Here is a 19,152-nt window from a genome sequence, read left to right as displayed (position 1 = left end):
CGCCCCAGACAATCTGAGACCTTCCAGACAGGACGGCAAAAGGGATAAGCAGCGTCTGCTCAGGCCTCTGCGGCCACACAGGCTGGGCTGGGGCCAAGGGTGCTGGGCACGGGGACCAGGACACAGGCTCACCCTGGCCACCTGCTGCACGAGGCCCTGGGTGCCCTGCTATAACCAGTGCCCAGCGACACACCAGGTGCTTCTCCTGGAATGATCACAAAATAAACTAATAAGTCCTCACTAGACCCAGGAGGCCTCCAGGTGGGGTGCAGGGGGCCACACGGCTTAGACAGCAGGGCCCCCGTGTGGCCAGGATGCCTGCTACCTCGACGGGCACCCCGCGGAGGCCGAGCCCAGGCAGTGTCCACTCGCGCCCACCACCCTGCACGGCCCCTGCTCACTGCAGAGGACTGGACAGTGAGCCCACACGGCCCTTGTCGCACTGGTGACATTCAGGAAAACTGATGGGGAGTCCCCACCCACCCCGGGGAGTCCCCACGCACCCCACCACATCCAATCTCATCCCCGCTCCTGCCTCCAACAGGAGGAATTTCATAATTTCATCCCACGATGTGAAGTATGGATCGACTAAGCCAAAGGTGCACTTCCAGAAGTCACCATGCAGAGTCTGGACTTGTGAGTGACAGAGGAGGCCGGGGCTAGGGGGAGTCTGAAGGGACGGTCACTTACGTCTGGTGGCTGGGGGGAGCCTGGGGGGAATCGCGTGTGGTGGCTGGGGGAAGCCTGGGGGGACTCGCGTGCGGTGGCTGGGGGGAGCTGGGGGGAGTCTGGGGGGACTCGTGTGCGGTGGCTGGGGGAAGCCTGGGGGAACTCGCGTGCGGTGGCTAGGGGTAGTCTGGGGGGACTCACGTCTGGTGGCTGGCCGGCCTCCGGGTCACGTTGCACACACGGTACTTCCTCTTCATCTGCCCGCAGTGCGTTATCTCCACCTTTAGACCTGAGGACACAGAGCGGCTGGGCTTCAGCATCAAGACTCGGCCTGGCCTGTCACAACACGCCACTGACAGACCATTGGATTTCAGGGTACCATCACCCGCAGACCCACACTGAGGGCCCGGGGCTGGCTGTCTCACCCGCAGGGGTGACCCTGGCCCAGGGGTGGCGAAGCCCGAGGCCTGTGCTGAGACAGTGGACGACGTGGGCTCCGCTGGGAGCGTGGCGTCCACGCCCATGGCCTTCTGTGCTTCCTGCGGGGCTATTTTTAGCAGAAAGCCCTGCTGCTGGCCTCTGTACACCCCCGGGAAGGACAGGTGCTGACGGCCGGGCTCCGGGGCGTTGCGGCAACCAGATGGCGGGCAGGAGGACCCAGCCCGACCACGGTGCCCTGGACTGCACTTCCTTGAGTGGAGACCAAGCTTGATGCGTACAGACACCCCAAATAGAGAGGAGCCAATGTTCTGGAACGTCTGAGACGCTGCTAAGTCGTGCTGCCGCCCTGGGTCGCTCCGCGCTCAGACATCACGGGCCACCCTGTCCCCGCGTTGGCGAGTCTGACGTTGGCTGCCCCTGCCTCCAAGGAGAAATGTGGGCCCCCGGCCGTGTGCCCCTCGGGTCTAAGGCAGGCAGCTGCTTACCTTTGATTTCTTTGGTAAACTTGACCCTTTGGGAATCTGTCAGAGGTTTCTGTTGTTCTTCAATACTTTTAAAATCCAAGACTTCACAAACAAACTCAATGACTGGCTGTGCCTTATAGAACGCTGTCGCCGAGACTGTGGGCGGGAAGAGAAGAGCACAGATGTGACGGGGTCTGCCTGGCGCAGCCCCTTCCATGGCCGAACCCCCAGCCAGGCAGGAGGGCACCTGGCCTCCGCGCCCCCTGACCATGGAGCGGACTCGGAGCGGGGGTGTGGCAGTGGGGACTCGTGCTGGGGCACGGACTGCCACTGCCCACTCTAGCCAGGGCAGCGCTAGGGGCTGGCAGAGGTTAAGGTCACCTCTGAGAGTAAAACTGGGCTTTACAGCCACAAGCCGTGGGTTTTCTGGCAGTTTCTGACCACCTCCTGGCCTCCATCTCGCTGAAGTTTATCCAATACCAGGGCAGCTGGGAGCCCTGCAGCACCGAGCCACCGTCTGGGGAGGGGGCCCCGCAGAGCCTCTGACAGTCAAGCCTCAGCGCTGCCGCCCTCGCTCACGAGCAGGTGCATGCGGAGCTGGCCCCAGGGGCCCTGCTCCTGAACCCCACCCTGGCACCGGGCTCTGCTTACCATCGATATTCAGCATCATCTTCCAGAGAGAAGGCCGGACGGACTGATGGAAGCCAAACCACACCTCTCGGCCCCCGCCCAGCGGGTTGGAGCAGCCCTCAGATGCCGTGAAGAAGGAGCGGCCCACGGGGGTGTACCTGGAACAGAAGCCTCGTCTAGGGGCGCCGGCGGGCACACACCCTGAGGATGGCCAACATGTGGAGGACACGCAGGAGAACGTCCCCCCGAGAGCTGAGGGCACATGGCCTGGTCCTGCCTTCCGTTTCCCACAGGACCCTCCCACCTCGGCGCCCCGTCTGCAGCCAGCACATCACACCTTTCTTGGGGGGGGTGGGCAGGGGTGCTAGCGCAGGTGACCACGGTCGGCCAGCTGGACAGGCCCTGCCAGGGCCTCAGGGCGTCTGGCGTTGAGGGCCAAGGACCTCTCGTAGACCAAGCCCCCGGGCCACGCCTGCTCCCTCAGCTCAGCTCCTCCACAGGGTGGAGAGGGAGACGCTGAACTCAGACCTCGCTTGGGGATGATGGGTCTACGTGTGGAAGGATCCACACCCCTCCCAGGGCCAGTGCCCGCCGGGGCTCAGAGCTAAGAGGCCCCCACACTCTCAGGGCAGCGGTCAGCAGCTGCGGTATGGCTGAGGGTCCCCAAGGGAAGACCCTGCTGCCTGCAGATGCAGCCACCACCCAGGACATGCGGCCCGCTCTCGGCCTCCCCTCAGATGTGCTCATCCTGCCTCTTTCTCCACTTTTCCCAAAGACTTTCCTCCTGATGATAAAGATAACGGTGATTAATTCAGAGGGATTTAGTGGGTGGGGAACAATCACAGCAATTTCCGCTGCTCACTTAAAAAATGGATTTGACACTTTGGCAACAACCCTTAGGTGTTGTTTTTGTTTTTCTTTCACCTACCTACCTTTCCCCCCAGCAACAGTTCCAAGCAGTGACAGACTACATTTGGGGGTGGTGGGGAGCCCTGCCCTGACGGACAGCCTGCTCTGTCTGCAGAACAGCAGGGCCCCCCGTGAAAACCCACCCGGCTCTTCAAGGCGCCTCCTCTTACACTCACATCTCAGAGTTCTGGTCAGGATTGGGAAAGCGCAGTTTGGAGGTTCATTTCAGTTTCAAGTGTTCCTTCTTTTACTTAATCATTCAAACAGTTCCTGAGGTCCCACTGTGCGGGACACATGTGGAAGGAAGAGGCGACCTCAGGAGAAGCCCAAGCTTCCACACGGGCACCTGCCAACTCTTGAGCCTCTGTGTGGTCAATTACGAGCCGTCCAAGTGTCCCAGCAGGTTCAAATGCGGTGATAAGTGGGGGAAAAACACCAGAGGATAGAGCCAAAGTGGGAAACCCCCAGGATCCTCAAAGGCTCCTCCATGTGGCGCAGGCCAGCTGAGCGCAGAGCTGGAACATGGGTGCACGGGCGACCAAGAAACGGGACCCAGCTCACGTGCCGGGTGGAGTGACCATGCGTCCGGAGTCAGCGAGTGTGTGTGCCTGTCTTGGGACACAGGAAGGGGGTGAGGGCAGCTCCTGGGGGGTCCTGGGCAGCTCTTCTTTCCCCAGTGGGACGGTGTGTGCCCGACTGAGACTCCGCCAGTGCGTTTTCCTGGCAGGCACTGCTGCTGCTCTCGTCCTATAAACCCGTGTGTGCCACCACCCTGACCCCCAGGCCCAGAGCATCCTGGAAGAGCAGATTCACATCCTCAGGAAACGGAGGCATTGGAAGCAGACCCTCCTGCTCCTCCGGCCCCCACCACACGGGCGATCCTCACCTCATGGACGGCAGATGCCTCATGACCACGTCCAGGGCCTGGATCGTCTCGAAGGGGACGCTGGGCAGACGCCCCGAAAGTGCATCGTGTAACGCCTGTAAGCTCACGCAGGACACCCACTTGATGGACACCTTGAAGATGCGGTCCTTCCCTTCTCCCGGCAGCGTGACCTCCAGCTCCACCTGGGAGGGGACCCGAGCACATGGCTACTCAAGCTTTCTTCTGAGGAAGCCAGAATGGGGAGCTTCCACGGCCCTGAAAGGCGCCTCCCCGTGGCCAAGCCAGCGGAGCACAGTTTCTGTACAAGTTTCCTCACTCAGCCCTGTTCAGCTCCTCCACAGGGCAGAGTGGGAGACACTGAGCTCAGGCCTGGCTTGGGGATGGTGGGTCTGCGTGTGGAAGGCTCCGCACCCCTCCCAGGGCCAGCTGGCTTCCAGAGCCCCTGAGGTCAGCGAGACTCAGCCAGTCCTCCACCCAGGGGCACAGGGACGGGCGTGCCCCCCACCCGGAGGCCCCGGCCTCCCAAGCCTGAGCAGAGACACAGTGGTGGCCGGAGCCAGGGGCCAGCACTGCCGGGGGCTGGGCGCTTGGATGAGGAGGAAACCCCAGGACGGGGAAAGCGGGACGCAGGCACAAACAAGGCTGCTCTTGGAATGGAGGAAGCGGGTGTGGGCAGCTGTCTGGGGGTCCTGGGCAGTTATTCTTTCTCAGGTGTGACTGAGAAGACTGCAGAGGATCTGGGGTGGGGGGTTCCTGTTTCCTGGGTCTCTGAGTCCATAAGCTGGTTTTACAGTGAATAAATCATGAGCATGAGCCTTCTCAGAACAGACTCGAGATAAAACAGAGCAAGACACTAACAATGATCGAGATGGATGGACGTTTCCAACCTTTCTGTCGGATTAGACTTGTCGCCAGTATGACGCGGGGAGACCACAGTCACTCAGTGGAGGATGTGGACGGCAGGGACATCATACCCCCGGCTCGGCCTCGGGCAAACAGGCCACAACACTGTTGCAGGGCTGTCCGTGCCCACCAGTGCACAGAAGTGCCACGGGACCAGCATCACCAGGGCCAAGAAGGCAGAGAAAGCAGCTTCAACCACCACCACGAAAGGGCAGACGGGGGCCAGTGTCAAAGGCCCTGCTGATGACTGGGGGGCTCATTCTCACTCTCATGCCCCCCCACCCCCAACGCCTGCACTATCCCTCCACTTACCCCCGCCCTCAGGGAGCGCTGCCTCTTACACTGCTACCCCCCTCAGACACCCCAGAGCAGCAACCAGACCGTATGGAGCCCTGCATGCCTAGGACGCACGCAGGCCCCAAACCAGACACGGCCCGGGCTCCATTCAAGGGTCAGCAGAGCGTGAGAAAGGAGCCCGTTCTTCCCAGCGGATGGATTTCAAACACCTAACACTCAACATAAGCTGGCCACAGAGGGCAGCGACAGGAAGATTCGTCTCAAGACAGAAGACATGTTAAGGGTGCACACATAGCCGGCAAAAGCCGTCAAGAGAGCACCAGCTTAACCCGAGTCGTCATGACGGGGGCTGTGAGTGCGGCCGCAGAGTGCGGCCAGGAGGCAGCGGGGACTCACACCCGCTCCCTTCACACACTGACTCCAGAGGGCACGTCACGCCCGCCGTGCTCGGGAACCGGTGCTAAATTAGATGCCTGTTAATGTCATTCTTCAGAAATGCCTCCATAATCCCACCAAGTGGGGATTTGGTGGGGCGTTTCCCTTCAGGAAGAGGTCCTCCTGTTTTCAAGTAGAGTCCAGACCAGCCTCCTCTCGGTCCCCGGCAAAAAGGGAAAGGAAGAAGCTCCAGGCTCTGTGACATTCTCCGTCGGACACGCCTCAAGAAGCCGCCCTCTGCAGCCTGACCAGGCAGGTGGCTCCTCTGGGATGCCGTCTATAACACAGGACAGCAGGCGGCCCCCGGCCTCACAGATGCCAGCGCACGGGGACACCAGCGCAGGGGAGCCATGACCAGGAAGATGCCCCCTGCCACCTTTTCACCATGGGCAGCGTCAGCAGAGGCACCACCGCAGGCCTGGAAAACGGGAGACGGCCCTGAGGGCCAACCTCTGCAGACAGACGCCAAGTCACACACTGGGTCCTTCCTGTCTGAGCATCACCGGGGTGACAGAGCAGAGCCCCGCCTGGAGCTGCCGTGTGGCTGGAGGGAGCAGCAGAGAGGGCCAGGAGCACTGCTCGCCATGGGCTCTGCTCACCCAGATATCCACAGACCCGCAGGGGGAGCACCACGGGCAACAAGCGAACACGCTCCTGGCCGCAACTCACATCGCATCCCTGCTGAAGACGAGCCAGGAGCAACACCTGCACGGCGAGCAGCCCAGACAGCTCCTCGGTCTCCTGCACGGAGAAGGGAAGGTGGACCTGGCATGCAGGGGCTTTCAGCCAGCACGGGGTTGGCACGGAGGAGGGAAGGCTGGCGAGAGAGATGAGGAGTGGAGGACAACAGCTGCCCGCCAGGGGTCCGGGACCCAGGCATGGTGTGGACGCCCCAGGCAGCCGCACCCCAGGGGCAACTGGGGACATTAAAGGATTTCCTCTTACTACACGAGTGCCTGTGATGCAAAAAAAAAGTAGTGTATGGAAAAAACAGCACACATAGAAGGGAAAAAAAAAAGACGACACTGCTTCAAGATGTGAACGTATGGGAACAGAAAAGGGCAGCATCTCACGTGAGCTCCCAAACGGAAGAAGAGATTAATTTCTGCACCTTGCAAATATGTGACAGATATTACAGGTGACTGGAAGGAGGGCTTTGGAATCTGGAGACTCCACCCAAACCAGACCCTGAGGCTGTGGTCAGGTTGTCTAAGCCCGCTTGAGGACAGGATGAAGATGGGTGGGCTTCAAGATAGGAGACACCAAGTGGCTCAACGGTAAAGAATCGGCCTCCCAACGCAGGAGACTCGGGTTCGATCCCTGGGTCAGGAAGACCCCTGGAGGAGGAAACGGCAACCCACTCCAGTCTTCTTGCCTGGAGAATCCCATGGACAGAGGAGCCTGGCGGGCTACAGTCCATGGGGTCACAAAGACTTGGACACGAGTGCACACACATGCAAAGTGCCCACCAAAACCTGGTGAGATGCCCAAAGTGCTGCTGTGGGCACCGGACACCCCACACGGGCAGCGGTTAAGACGACAGAAGCGAACCCTCAGGCCTGCAACCGTCACTGTTAGCAGCTGCTAAGTATGTGCTATACTTAGCTTATCCCCGGCGCTGTAACCAAGTACTTTAAACCCTGACGCCCCTCCATGCCCTGGGTGGGCATCACCCAGGAGAGCTGCTTAAAGCTGTAGACACCGCAGATCCGGAACCAGAACCAGCACTTAACAGAGGCCCCAGGGCTATGGGGGAAACACGAAGAGTGGAGATGCCGTCTCAGGGAGCATTCGCTCACTGGCAGGGGCACAAGGACCCTGGAAGGCGGCTGCCACACCACCTTCCATTTTACAGGGTGGCAGGAGAGACAGCTCACCCGAGGCCCCACCACTACTCAGGGACAGGAAGGCACTTGGCCCACACCCACTACCACCCCGGCGCCCGTGTCGACGTCAACAACGTGTCTCAGCTCTGACCACCACACATCCTCCCCCATCCCTTCTGAAGGAAAATATTCCTCAGGCTCCCCAGTACCTAATTATAAATATGAACAGACAGCACTGTGAGTAAACTCCTTAGGCTTTTCTTTCTTATACAACTTAAACAAAAACAAATGTGCAAATTAAACACAAAACTTTATAACTAATACACTTTAAATGGAATGTATTGCATGGAATTCTCTAGGCAAGAGGACTGGCATGGGTCCACCCATTCCCTTCTCCAGGGATAGAATTCGGGTCCCCCACATTGCAGGCAGATTCCTTCCCATCTGAGCACGAGGGAAGCCCCATTTCAAAGGCAGAGAGCATGTTCATTTGCAAGAGGTGGTTCTGCTCAGCTGACCGGCTGGCATCAGGTCCCCAGAACCAGGCAGGGCTGGTGAGAGGCAAGCTGTTATCTCAGGGGTCCTCATCACCACCCCACCCAGCCTCAGCCCTAACGGAGGCCTCCTATCAGAGCACCACAATTCCTGGCCATGCTGCTGGGAGCTGAAACAACCGGCCCTGCTGGCCATCCAGCCCAGTAGAGGAGCTTAGTCATTTTAAGATTATCATTAAAATGCAAAAGCAAAACCACAATGTTCTGTCTGCAGAGAACTTGCAAGTCACAGGCAGTAGCCTCAGATCTCAGATCCTCTAAGCTCTGAGCTATTTTCCTTCTCAGGGACTCTTTTGGTAAGAGGCTAACTGTATAGGTCATTCCTTAAGGGAATCCTTAAGGTCAATCCTTAAAGGAATCCCATTCTTAGTGGGATAATTGTTCAATTACTTGTTTGTGTTTTGATGTTCTTCCCCCTCCCCCCCGCCCCACTACATGTAAAAATGATTTCCACGCCGTCTTTGGTCTTCCTCTCTTACAAACAACACCTATCATCAAAGCAGGGCAGCCCAGTGATTGGAAGATGTGCCGAGAAGTGGCAGCTGCTAGGCAGAAGGGTTACTGCTTTTTAAATAAAGCCACAGCAAGGATAAAGACAATAAGGAGAGGTGACATATTAATTCAACCTCGACTCCCAGGTTGATGAATCATGGTATCACTTTGGACAAATCGCTGGTTACAGCCGAGTGACCACTTGCTTTTGCTGCCAGCATCGCACCCATCTACACCTGCACGAACACACTTCTCTCTAGGTCTTCACACACCCACCCCATGATGCAGGCTCCTGTCTGGGGTTGGCCTGGAGCATGCGCGCACGTGTGTGGTTCACATTTAAAAGTTTCATGGTTTCGGGATGTTCTAAGTTTCTCTCTCTGGACTCAGATGATGTCACCCTCTGCCGCTGCAAACCACAGCCCACAGAAGGTGGCGTCCGTGGACTCTACCGTGAAGCACACGACCGCTGGGGGCTCTCTGCCCCTGGGGGACGTGACTCTGCATGTGACGAGAGGGACAACAGGCTTGACCTCTCACACACTGCTCCATCCAACCCGCCTCCATGAGCTCACCTTATCCCTCCCGATCGGAAGGGGCATCGCTGTGTAGAGATTCTTCCTTCCGTCAAACACTGGTTTCCGATCCCCAAAGATCTGTGTTTTAAAGTGCTGAACCATATGTTCCACTATTTCCCTGAAATAAGACAGAATTTGAGCAAAACGTCAATAAAACCAGGGACAGGGCATACAAGGATGACATTCTTTTGACAATGGTTTTTAAGCAATTTTGATAAGCCCTGTGGCTTGTTTTAATAACCTGACTTTCAACTTCCTTCTACAAGAAACCAAACTAGACCCTTGGGTGGTTTACACTCACTCACCCTGAGGCTCAAACACAGGAGAACTCCTTCCACGACCTCACTGTGCATGCGCATCCAGCAGGCAGCGCGCCCCCTCCTGAGGCTGAGGGCCCTGCCCTGTGACAGAGCACCCGAGCCCACGGACACTGGTGGCCGGCGCGGCCTGGCTTCGCGCTTCTGTGACCCTCAGCAGAACACGCTCTGGGTACTGCTGCCTTTTCAGTCTGGGCTCTGGAACAAAGACCCTGAACCTGACATGGAGGTTTGCTGTTGTAAGCGACAGAGATTCTGGGGCAGTGAGCTCCTCGGGCAGCAGGAACCCGGTGGGCATGAAGCAGCTGTTCTGCTGTGGGGTTTGAGGACCGAACGGGCTGTGACCCCACCTCACCCTGCTTCGCCTACCTGTCCACCCACCAGCCTCTCTGCACACCCGGCACAGCGGCAGTGCACGCCCACCTCCTGACTCTGTCAAGGGCAGAGGACGGGGAGGCACGCCGGAGCTCAGCTTTGCTGTAAGCCTCTGCCTCTGCTTCGCTGGCTTCACGAGGAATGCACCAAGCCTCTGACACCCACCGAGAGAGCCTAGCCTGGAAGGTATGAAGCCTCCAGGACAGCTGGTGCCACTCTGACCCCCATCCCCGCTGCCCCGACCAGCAGCCGGGGTGCAATCTCACCTGCCGCTCCACAGACTACCCTGGGCCACCCACGACAAGGCGGCCCCTTCCTCCACGCTGTCTCCAGACCACTGCTCCCCAAGCTTCGAGGACCCCACCTTCTTGGTCAAGACTTCGCCATCAACTCAAGGTCCAGATGGCTCTATTGGGACGTTCCACCCACATTCAAAGAACAAATCACCCAACCGAATTCAAGTTTATTGTGAACAGAATTAAGAGGGCACAACCCCCAACTTTTCTCTTAAACACGACGAGGCAATTATGGGACAACCTCACTTATAAACACAGATGCAGAACAAAATAAGAGAAAGCCCCACCCTTCATGGCTTCTCTCTCCCCCAGGATTGGAGTAAATCAGCCAAACCAATGTGGTCCTCCCTAAAGGGAGCATGAAGTCTATTACGATGAAGAGCGGACTTCACCACAGTCAAGCGTGCAGGGCACGAAGGACAGGGGACAGCTAGTTCCGAGGGGCGTACATGATTCTTTTATTGGGGCGCTGAAAACACTGGAAGATATTTAAAAACAAAACCACCAACGGACAAACCATATTCATGGACAGGAATATTCAATTTCCCAAACAAATTCACTCTTTCAATCCCAATAAAAATTCAGAGGGGCTAATTTTTATCTGACAAGATTTAATAAACTGTAAAGTGTATTTGGAAATAACGAAGGATAAAGGCAGGGAGGGACAGACAAGCTGAACTCAGGAGAGACTTGAGGACCCAGAAAATGAGCCACAGATGCAGACATTTCACCTCTGAGAGAAGGAGCAAGAGACAGGACAGAGCACGCATGAACCGACCTAACAAAACAGAAAGACTCGCCGAGACAGGAGACACACATGTGACTTCAGGGCTGATGAGTGAAACAGGTGAGGAAGACTGAGAGCTATACAAACTCCCAGTTATAAAAATATATGTCACTAAACACTTTTAATGTATTCTTTGGTTAATTTCTAATTACACAGATTTTTGCATTAACACCTTCTCATTGTGAATTTCAAATACGGATAAGGCTCTAAGTCTGCCCAGACCACCTCTACTTCAGTTCTCTTCTCGGAAGCAACCTTATTATCTTCAAACCTATGCATTTTCTATAAATACACAGGTACATTAAAAAAAAGAAAACAAAAAACGTATTGTTTTCTTAAACACATGACATTAAACACATGGCTCTGGAGCTTGGTGTTGTCCCAGGATGTGTGTTTAAGACCTTCCCTTGTCGTTATGTACACAAAGTGGCGTCAAGTCTAGAGACAGAAATGCCACTGTACCACATACTGTACCGTAATACTGACAAACCACATGGCTGTCCGTTTCCAGGTGTGGTATTCATGCTGTGAAGCTCCATTTCCCTGCTGTCCATGGTTTCACAGTGTTCCACGGTGTGTTTATTTAACCATCCCCAGTGGGTGATTCGAAACGATTTCTTTTCCCTCTCTTTTTGCCATGACAATATTAGATGTGCTTGTACACATCTCTTTGGGATAAACACTTAGAAGCGGAATTGGTGAGCCAAAGGTATATGGGGTACTAAGCCACCTTCTGAGAAGTCTGGACGGGTGCACATCTCCTCCCATGAGCAGCAGGCTGCAAACCGCACGGCCAGGCTGCACTGCCCACGCTTCCCCTGCACAGACTGAGCTCCTGCTCCTTGTTCTTCAGGAGCCACTTGACCGAGCTCAAGAGGAGTAAGAGGGAAGGGACAGTCAGAGATCAGGAGCACACCTTCTTCCTTCAAGCCGCCCATCCTGTGCGTCTGAGCACGGAAGTGCTAATTCTGACCTCCTGGCAAGGTTTCCGGTGCTGGCGGAAAGGCCTGCACGGCCTGGACCAGCCCTGGGCACTGGCTGCTGCCGGTGCCCAGCTGCAGCCACAGTGACACTGGAAGCCTCCTGAGGGACCCCCTCCCACAGCACCACTCAGGACGGTGACTGACTGCTGCCAGGGACGAGGGCGCACGGGGCTAGTGTTCATGATGACTCATCACAACGTGTGTAGTCGGCATTTTCCTCCCAGGGCTGCGTGAAGCCTCAGGGTTGAATGTTAACTATCTACTGCGTGCACTGCACAAGTTTCGGGAACTCAGAACTGACACGTGCTTTAACACAGACTGCAGCGTGGAAGCACATGGGATTCTGAGGACTCCCTGAACGGCGTCAGTCTGGGGGACAGCCCGCGGCACGGACCTCCTGCGTCTGACTCCCTCCCGCTCTGGGCTCCCGTCTTTCAGCGCAGCCCTGCCACTGTCCGTCTCCTGCCCACTGGGGACACAAGGCGCGTCTCCCTCAGCCCCCACCGTAGCCCACTGGCACAGTGGAGGTTTCACAGTGGTAGCATGGTTGGCGAGAGGGACTATGTCATGTCGTGGGTTCTTCTAATACAAAAACTTTACTTCTGACATTTTTCCAAGCTATTGTGATTGATTACAATTTTGAGACTGAACCTGAGCCAAGGTCCATCAGAATTACCAGCAAAATGAACGCTGAAGGCACATACATGGAAGTAGGCAGCAACTCCCAGGTGGCTCTAAACCCAGGGGAGCCGCACGGCACACTAGCGGCACCTGGGCTGGCCTGGCCACAAAATGCAGCTCGAGACTCATTTGGGCTACTTCCTGCTTGACTCAAGGCAATTTCCAGACACAGGGCAACTTCAGAACCTTGCAGTCATAATGACAACAGGTCTGTGGGAGTACAGTCAGGTAAAAGCATCCCATTTTAATCACCATCAGCCTTTTTCTGCTGCCAGATGACAAAACCTTAGTCATGCCTATTTTCATAAAAGAAAGTTTCTTGTAAACTGTGGTTGATGGCATAATAAGAGCCCACTGCTGCCACACCAATCCAAAGCTCAGGAAACGTGCTTTTCCACGCCTTCGTTCCGGCTCTAAGAGTATATCCAAATCACAGATTCTCACAGGATTCTGTCCCAAGGAGACTCAAAATCAGACAAGCCCGTTCACAGAGCGTCTCAAAGCATGTAAGGCACGTTCAAGATCCAGAAGACCTTTAGCAAACAAAGCCGTCTGAACCAGTCATGCCCAAAATTCTGTTCACACACACATTTCTTAGTAAGCACATATTTAAAGGACCTCATATAACTGTCAAGTGTTGTTTCTTTGGAGACATGTCTTTTGGGGATAAATACACAGAAATAGAATTGGTGGGTCAAAGGGTGTGTACTATTTTTATTTTAACATGTACACCAAGTCACTTTCTAAAAAGTCTGAACCAATGTGTACTGGCCACATTGAGTGCATCCAACTGTTCAGTTTTACAGATAAGGGAAAACAACCCCCAAGCATTCTTTCTCTTACAAAGACTCATCAGGAACAAATTTACAGCCAAGAGTACTTTTTAGGGTACCAGCACAAACCAGGTAACCAATCTGACTTCTCAAACTGCAACTCAGAATGCTGTTTCTGACCATGACAAAGTATGAAGATTTATCCTCCCATCCTACAAAACTGGTGAAAACGTGAGAACCATTTGTGGCCCTGAAAATCAGGCGGTTTAGGACTGTGACTTCTGGGGGAGGAAAACACACGTTCACTCTGCCGGGAGTAATTTCCAAACCACAACATGAGACAGGAGTTAGAGAGCAGCCGTCTTGTCCTGAGGAGACAGGAGCAGAAGAGGTAGGAATCTATGCAGCTGGGTACCAGAGAAAATAGCAAATACATGATGTTCAGTGAACAAAAAATCCACGATCCAAGTGAGTAAGCAAAGAGAGGTGACGTGCAATCTAAGGGAAAACCTGCCAATAGAAACAACCCCTGAGATGACCCATATGTTGTAATTAGCAGACACGAGCTACTATAATAAATATGCTATTACTACAAATACACTCAAAGTCATCAAGAAAAAAGATGAGAATGAACAGATGAGAAATAGCAGAGAAAGTAAACTATGAAAAAGAACCAAATGGGAATCCTAGGACCAAAAAGTGCAGTATATAAATGAAACAAATGTATTGGATGGTTACCACAGAAGACCGGATATTACCAAAAAAGAGGAGGGGAGGAATAAAGTGATGTTAAAGAGAGATCAATGAAGGTTACCCAAACTGAGAAAAGAAGGGGAACTGTTACAGCATCCCATGGTCTAAAATACACAGAGCTGCAATCCTGGTAGGAGAACAGGAAACTGAACAGGAGAACTAGTTAAAGAAATGACGGCCAGTATTTCACCTGAACAACATGAAAGACACAAGCATACAAATGTAAAAAACTAAAGGATCCCAAGAAGGAAAAATACAAAGAAAACTCCACCTAGGTAGGTCACAGTCAAATTGCTAAAAAGCAAAATTAAATAGAAAGTATTTGGAGGAAGAAGGCAGATACACACTAGGGAACTACAATTAAAAAAACAGAACAAAACAAATCCCTGAGATTTCATCAGAAACAACGAGGATTAAAAGACAATGCTTAGTCCCTCAGTCATGTCCGACTCTGAGACCCCATGGACTGTAGCCCACCAGGCTCCTCTGTCCATGGGGCTTCTCCAGGCAAGAATACTAGAGTGGGTTGCCATGCCCTCCTCCAGGGGATCTTCCCAACCCAGGGATCAAACTCAGGTTTCCTGCACTGCAGGCAGATTCCTTACCATCTGAGCCACCAGGGAAGCCCAAAAGTCAATGTAATAACATCTAATTTAAGGTACTGGGGGGAAACTGCCGGTTTAAAATTCTACATCCAGCAAAAATCTTTCAAAAATGAGGAGAAAGTTAGCATATTTTCAGATTTTAAAAAATGCTGGGAGGATTCATCACTGGCAGGTTTGCACAAGGATAAATGGACTGGAAATCCTTTGGGGTTCTCCCAGGGCAGGTTTGAATCCTGTTTACTACACCTCTCATGTCTACTTCTGCTTCACTGACTACTCTAAAGCCTTTGGCTGTGTGGATCACAACAAACTGGAAAATTTTTAGAGATGGGAATACCAAACCACCTTATTTGTCTCCTGAGAGATATGTATGCAAGTCAAAAAGCAACAATTAGGACCTTACATGGAACTGGTTCAAAATGGGAACCAGTTGGAAAAGGAGTATGACAAGCCTATATACTGCCACTGTTTAACTTATATGCAGAGGACATTACGTGAAATGCTGGGGTAGATGAATCACAAGCTGGAATCAAGACTGCTGAGAGAAATACCAAACAATCTTAGATATGCAGATGATACCACTCTAATGGTAGAAAGTGAAGAGGAACTAAAGAGCCTCTTGAGGGTGAAAGAGGACAGTGAAAAAGCTGGCTTAAAACTCAACTTAAGATCATGGCATCCGGTCCCCTCCTTTCATGGCAAATAAGACAGGGGGAAAAGTGGAAGCAGTGACAGACTTTATTTTCTTGGGCTTCAAAAATCACTGTGGATGGTGACTGCAGCCATGAACTTAAAAGAGGCTTGCTCCTCGGAAGGAAAGCTATGACAAACCTAGACAGTGTATTAAAAAGCAGAGACATCACTTTGCTGTCAATGATTAGTATAGTCAAAGAAATGATTTTTCCAGTAGTCATGTATGAATGTGGGAGTTGGACAATAAAGAAGGCTCAGTGCCAAAGAACTGATGCTCTCAAATTGTTTCTGTACAAGACTCTTGAGAGTCCCTTGGACTGCAAGGAGACCAAACCAGTCAATCCTAAAGGAAATCAACCCTGAATATTTATTGGAAGGACTGATGCTGAAGCTCTGATACTCTGGCCACCTGATGAGAAGAGCCAACTCATTGGGAAAGACCCTGATGCCAGGAAAGACTGAGGGCAGGAGGAGAAGGCGGCAACAGGGGATGAGATGGCTGGATGGCATCCCCGACTCAGTGGGCGCGAATCCCTAAGCAAACTCTAAGAGACAGTGAAGGACGGGGGAGCCCGATGCGCTGCTGCAGTTCACGGGGCTGCAAAGGGTTGGACATGGCTTAGCAACTGAACAGCGAGAGAAACGGAAACAAAAAGTGAAAAGGAAAATAAGCCTCAGCCTGGGTGAAAATATTTCCAGTATAGACTCAAACCTAGAATATACTAGTTAAAAGCCCTACAAATCAGTAACAAGACAAATATCACCCATAAAATAGGGGTAAGACCTCAACAGATATTTTACTAAAAAATAACACATGAAAAGGTGCTCAGTTCATTGGTTATCAAGAAATGGAAACTAAACCACAATAAGTCGGTGATGGACAAGGAGGCCTGGCGTGCTGCAGTCCGTGGGGTCGCAAAGAGTCGGACACGACTGAGCGACCAAACTGAACTGAAGAAACCATTACACCCTCACTGGAATAGCAACAATCACAAGGACTAACAGCTGAGCGCTGACGGCGGCAGGTGGAGCAGCAGAGCCTCACGGCTGCCGGGCGCGGGAGACGGTGCAATCGCGTCCCACGCAGCGAAAGCTGCACTACCTCTGACCCACCTACTCCACCCCAGGTATTCATCCAAGAGAAGCGAAAGCACGTCCACAAGAAAGGCTTGAACGAGCATGTTCCCGGGAGCTTCATTCATCACAGCAGAGCGCCAGAGCACCGAATGGAAGGACGAGTAAATGAACGATGAAATAATCGCTTCACTACACACTCCTCTGCAGCAAGAGCAAAAAGGTCTTAACTCACACAGAGCCACAGATCAGGCTCACAGCCCGCTGAGTGAGAGCAGCAGGGTGAAGGCGGCTCTCTCGGGGCCGGGTGCCTCCAGGGGCAGACCCCAGAATGCCGTACGGGGCGGAGGGCTGGGGCACGGGGCAGCTTTCCGGGGTGAAGCCTCACTGAGCTGCACACTGACAGCGTGCACTCACTGTATCTCAACACAAGCACGTTAAAAAGCAAAGAACACAATGGAAGCTTCCCTGAGGGAAAGAGGACCCAAGGGATCCGCTGAGAACTGAAGGGTGGATTCCTCTTAAAAGACAGACAAAACAGAATACCTGTTAACTCTCCTCGGGCATTTCTCTGGCTTGATATCCAACTCATAGTGATAGATGTCAATTTTTGGAATGTCCATTTCAAAGAAGTTGGCCTGTAACTTGATTGTTCTCCCGGAGGTCCCGAAGTCGGGTCTGGGTGGAGGCTTGAAGGCATATCCTTGGATGGGTGGCGGTGGCGGAGCAGGAGGTGCGAGCGCTGGAACACAAAGAGGACGCCCGTGACCCAGGGCCCAGCTGCCCGCCGCCTCCCGCCCGGGGCCAGCCCACAGCCCCAAGGGCACACCCTCCCGCCCTCTCCACAGCGCCGCCTCCTCCTGGAGCTCTCCCCACTCCCGCTCAAGCCCCCCAAGCACCAGGCTCGAGGCCCCCCCCCCCCCCCCCCCCCCGAGCCGCGCCGCTCCTCGACCCTGGCAGCCTCGACACTGCACCACGCCTTCCTCCCGCATGCCGCACTCGGCCCTCCTCACTTCTTAGGATGACAGGCTCCTTGCAGTTCAGACCCTCCCCAGGCCTGAGCCTCCATCAGTGAGTGAGCTGCGGCCTGCTCCACTGTCAAGACCCTTCCCACACATTTTCCACGTCCGACTGCTCAACAGAGTTTATCAATTTCATCTGCTTTTCCCTTGAATGCCTCCTTTCCTATCCACCTCGGCTCAGACGGTAAACTGCCTGCATAGAATGCAGGAGAACCCGGTTCAATCCCTCTGTTGGGAAGATCTCCTGGAGAAGGAAATGGCAACCCACTCCGGTATTCTTGCCTGGAGAATTCCATAGATGGAGGAACCTGGTAAGCTATAGTCCATGGGGTTGCAGAGTCGGATACGACTGAGCAACTTCACTCTCTGCCTCAGCTTGGGTTCCCGTGTCGTTCTGGTGGTGACATGCCATCCAGGCGCCCCCCTCACCCTGTGCAGACACTTCTCTGGCCCCCAGCACACAGTCCCAACACTGAGGCACTCGTGCCTCAGCCTCACCTCCTGCCGCGAAGAGACCCCCACCCCGCCTCCAAGAGCCAGCTCACGCCTCCGAGCCCTGCACACACCGGCTCTGCCCACGAACCCTGAGCAGCTCACTCAGTCCCACAGCGCCTGTGTCCAGCTCACTGAGTCCCATTTCCAGGAGGAGTCTGCTACGCGTGCTGTCAATATCCTTGGCCCTCAGCCTCCCCAGCCGGACCACGAGCAGCTTGAGGATCTGGTCTGAGAGCGCCTGACGCACAGGAGCCCAGACACACCGGATCCACCCCCGCACTCACACCAGGGGAGGCCCAACTCAGGCGGAGAAGGCTCACCAGTGTCCTCTGCGACGGACCACCAAAGTCACGCAGGAGGGGGTTTGCAACACCAAGAGTCAACAAGGCCAAGCCTTCCCAACACCAACACTCACGCAGATGCCGTGATGCCACGTCCCGAGGACCACTTCCTCCATGACGCCCCTCTCCCAGGGGCTTCCCACAGCTGTGCTTGGGTCAACACGGCACTCGACTACGCCTGCCATCTCAGCCTGGAAGCCAAGGCTCATCACCCGCTTCTTTACCACAGACCAAGACCACCTCCCCACAAAGGGGGCATCTCAACAGTAAGCCAGCTCATGACTTAAAAACGCAGCATATACACCAAAATCATAAAAAAAAAAAAAACACATTATAAACCTCTCTGGTTACCATACTTGCTATGTATATTTTGGTTCTTTCTTTACAGATGAGAGATTAAAGATGGAGCAATGTGAATTATTAACAAAGGAGACAAGGCCAGAGGGTCATTAAAGGGACCAAGATCTTCATGGTGGTGTCCCTCCTCCATGACCCTTACATCCATTAATTTAGTCTAGCAGTGCTCCCACTTGCCATACTACTACTACTTCTACTACGCCACCTAAGTCATGTCCGACTCTGTGCAACCCCATAGACGGCAGCCCACCAGGCTCCCCCGTCCCTGGGATTCTCCAGGCAAGAACACTGGAGTGGGTTGCCATTTCCTTCTCCAATGCATGAAAGTGAAAAGTGAGAGTGAAGTCGCTCAGTCATGTCCGACCCTCAGCGACCCCATGGACTGCCGCCTTCCAGGCCCCTCCGTCCATGGGATTTTCCAGGCAAGAGTACTGGAGTGAGGTGCCATTGACTTCTCCGACAGTTAATAAATAAATAAATAAAAGAAACTTCATCTCAACTCAAATTTTCAGTAAT

General features: G+C 54.0%; 1 protein-coding gene across 3 annotated transcripts in view; it reads right to left on the bottom strand.

Annotated features, from left to right (window-relative positions):
- The window catches only part of AGO2 (argonaute RISC catalytic component 2), a 95,046-nt gene that overhangs the window by 32,697 nt on the left and 43,197 nt on the right, over window positions 1-19,152 (bottom strand). For 2 of the 3 annotated variants that reach the window (XM_055545677.1, XM_055545676.1), the window contains exons 2-7: window positions 16,968-17,163; window positions 9,082-9,202; window positions 4,000-4,181; window positions 2,226-2,362; window positions 1,596-1,730; window positions 871-958 (exon numbers count right to left, since the gene is read on the bottom strand). In XM_055545677.1, the coding sequence (XP_055401652.1) occupies window positions 871-958; window positions 1,596-1,730; window positions 2,226-2,362; window positions 4,000-4,181; window positions 9,082-9,202; window positions 16,968-17,163 (859 nt within the window). Of the gene's footprint in view, window positions 1-870; window positions 959-1,595; window positions 1,731-2,225; window positions 2,363-3,289; window positions 3,427-3,999; window positions 4,182-9,081; window positions 9,203-16,967; window positions 17,164-19,152 lie in introns of those variants that run through there. The other variant, XM_055545678.1, reaches the window with a different exon arrangement.

The sequence above is a fragment of the Bubalus kerabau genome, chromosome 14, assembly GCF_029407905.1.
Source record: "Bubalus kerabau isolate K-KA32 ecotype Philippines breed swamp buffalo chromosome 14, PCC_UOA_SB_1v2, whole genome shotgun sequence".
Classification (NCBI taxonomy): domain Eukaryota; kingdom Metazoa; phylum Chordata; class Mammalia; order Artiodactyla; family Bovidae; genus Bubalus; species Bubalus kerabau.
The sequence above is the reverse complement of the archived record's forward strand: the minus strand, read 5'-3'. Positions and strand labels throughout refer to the sequence as shown.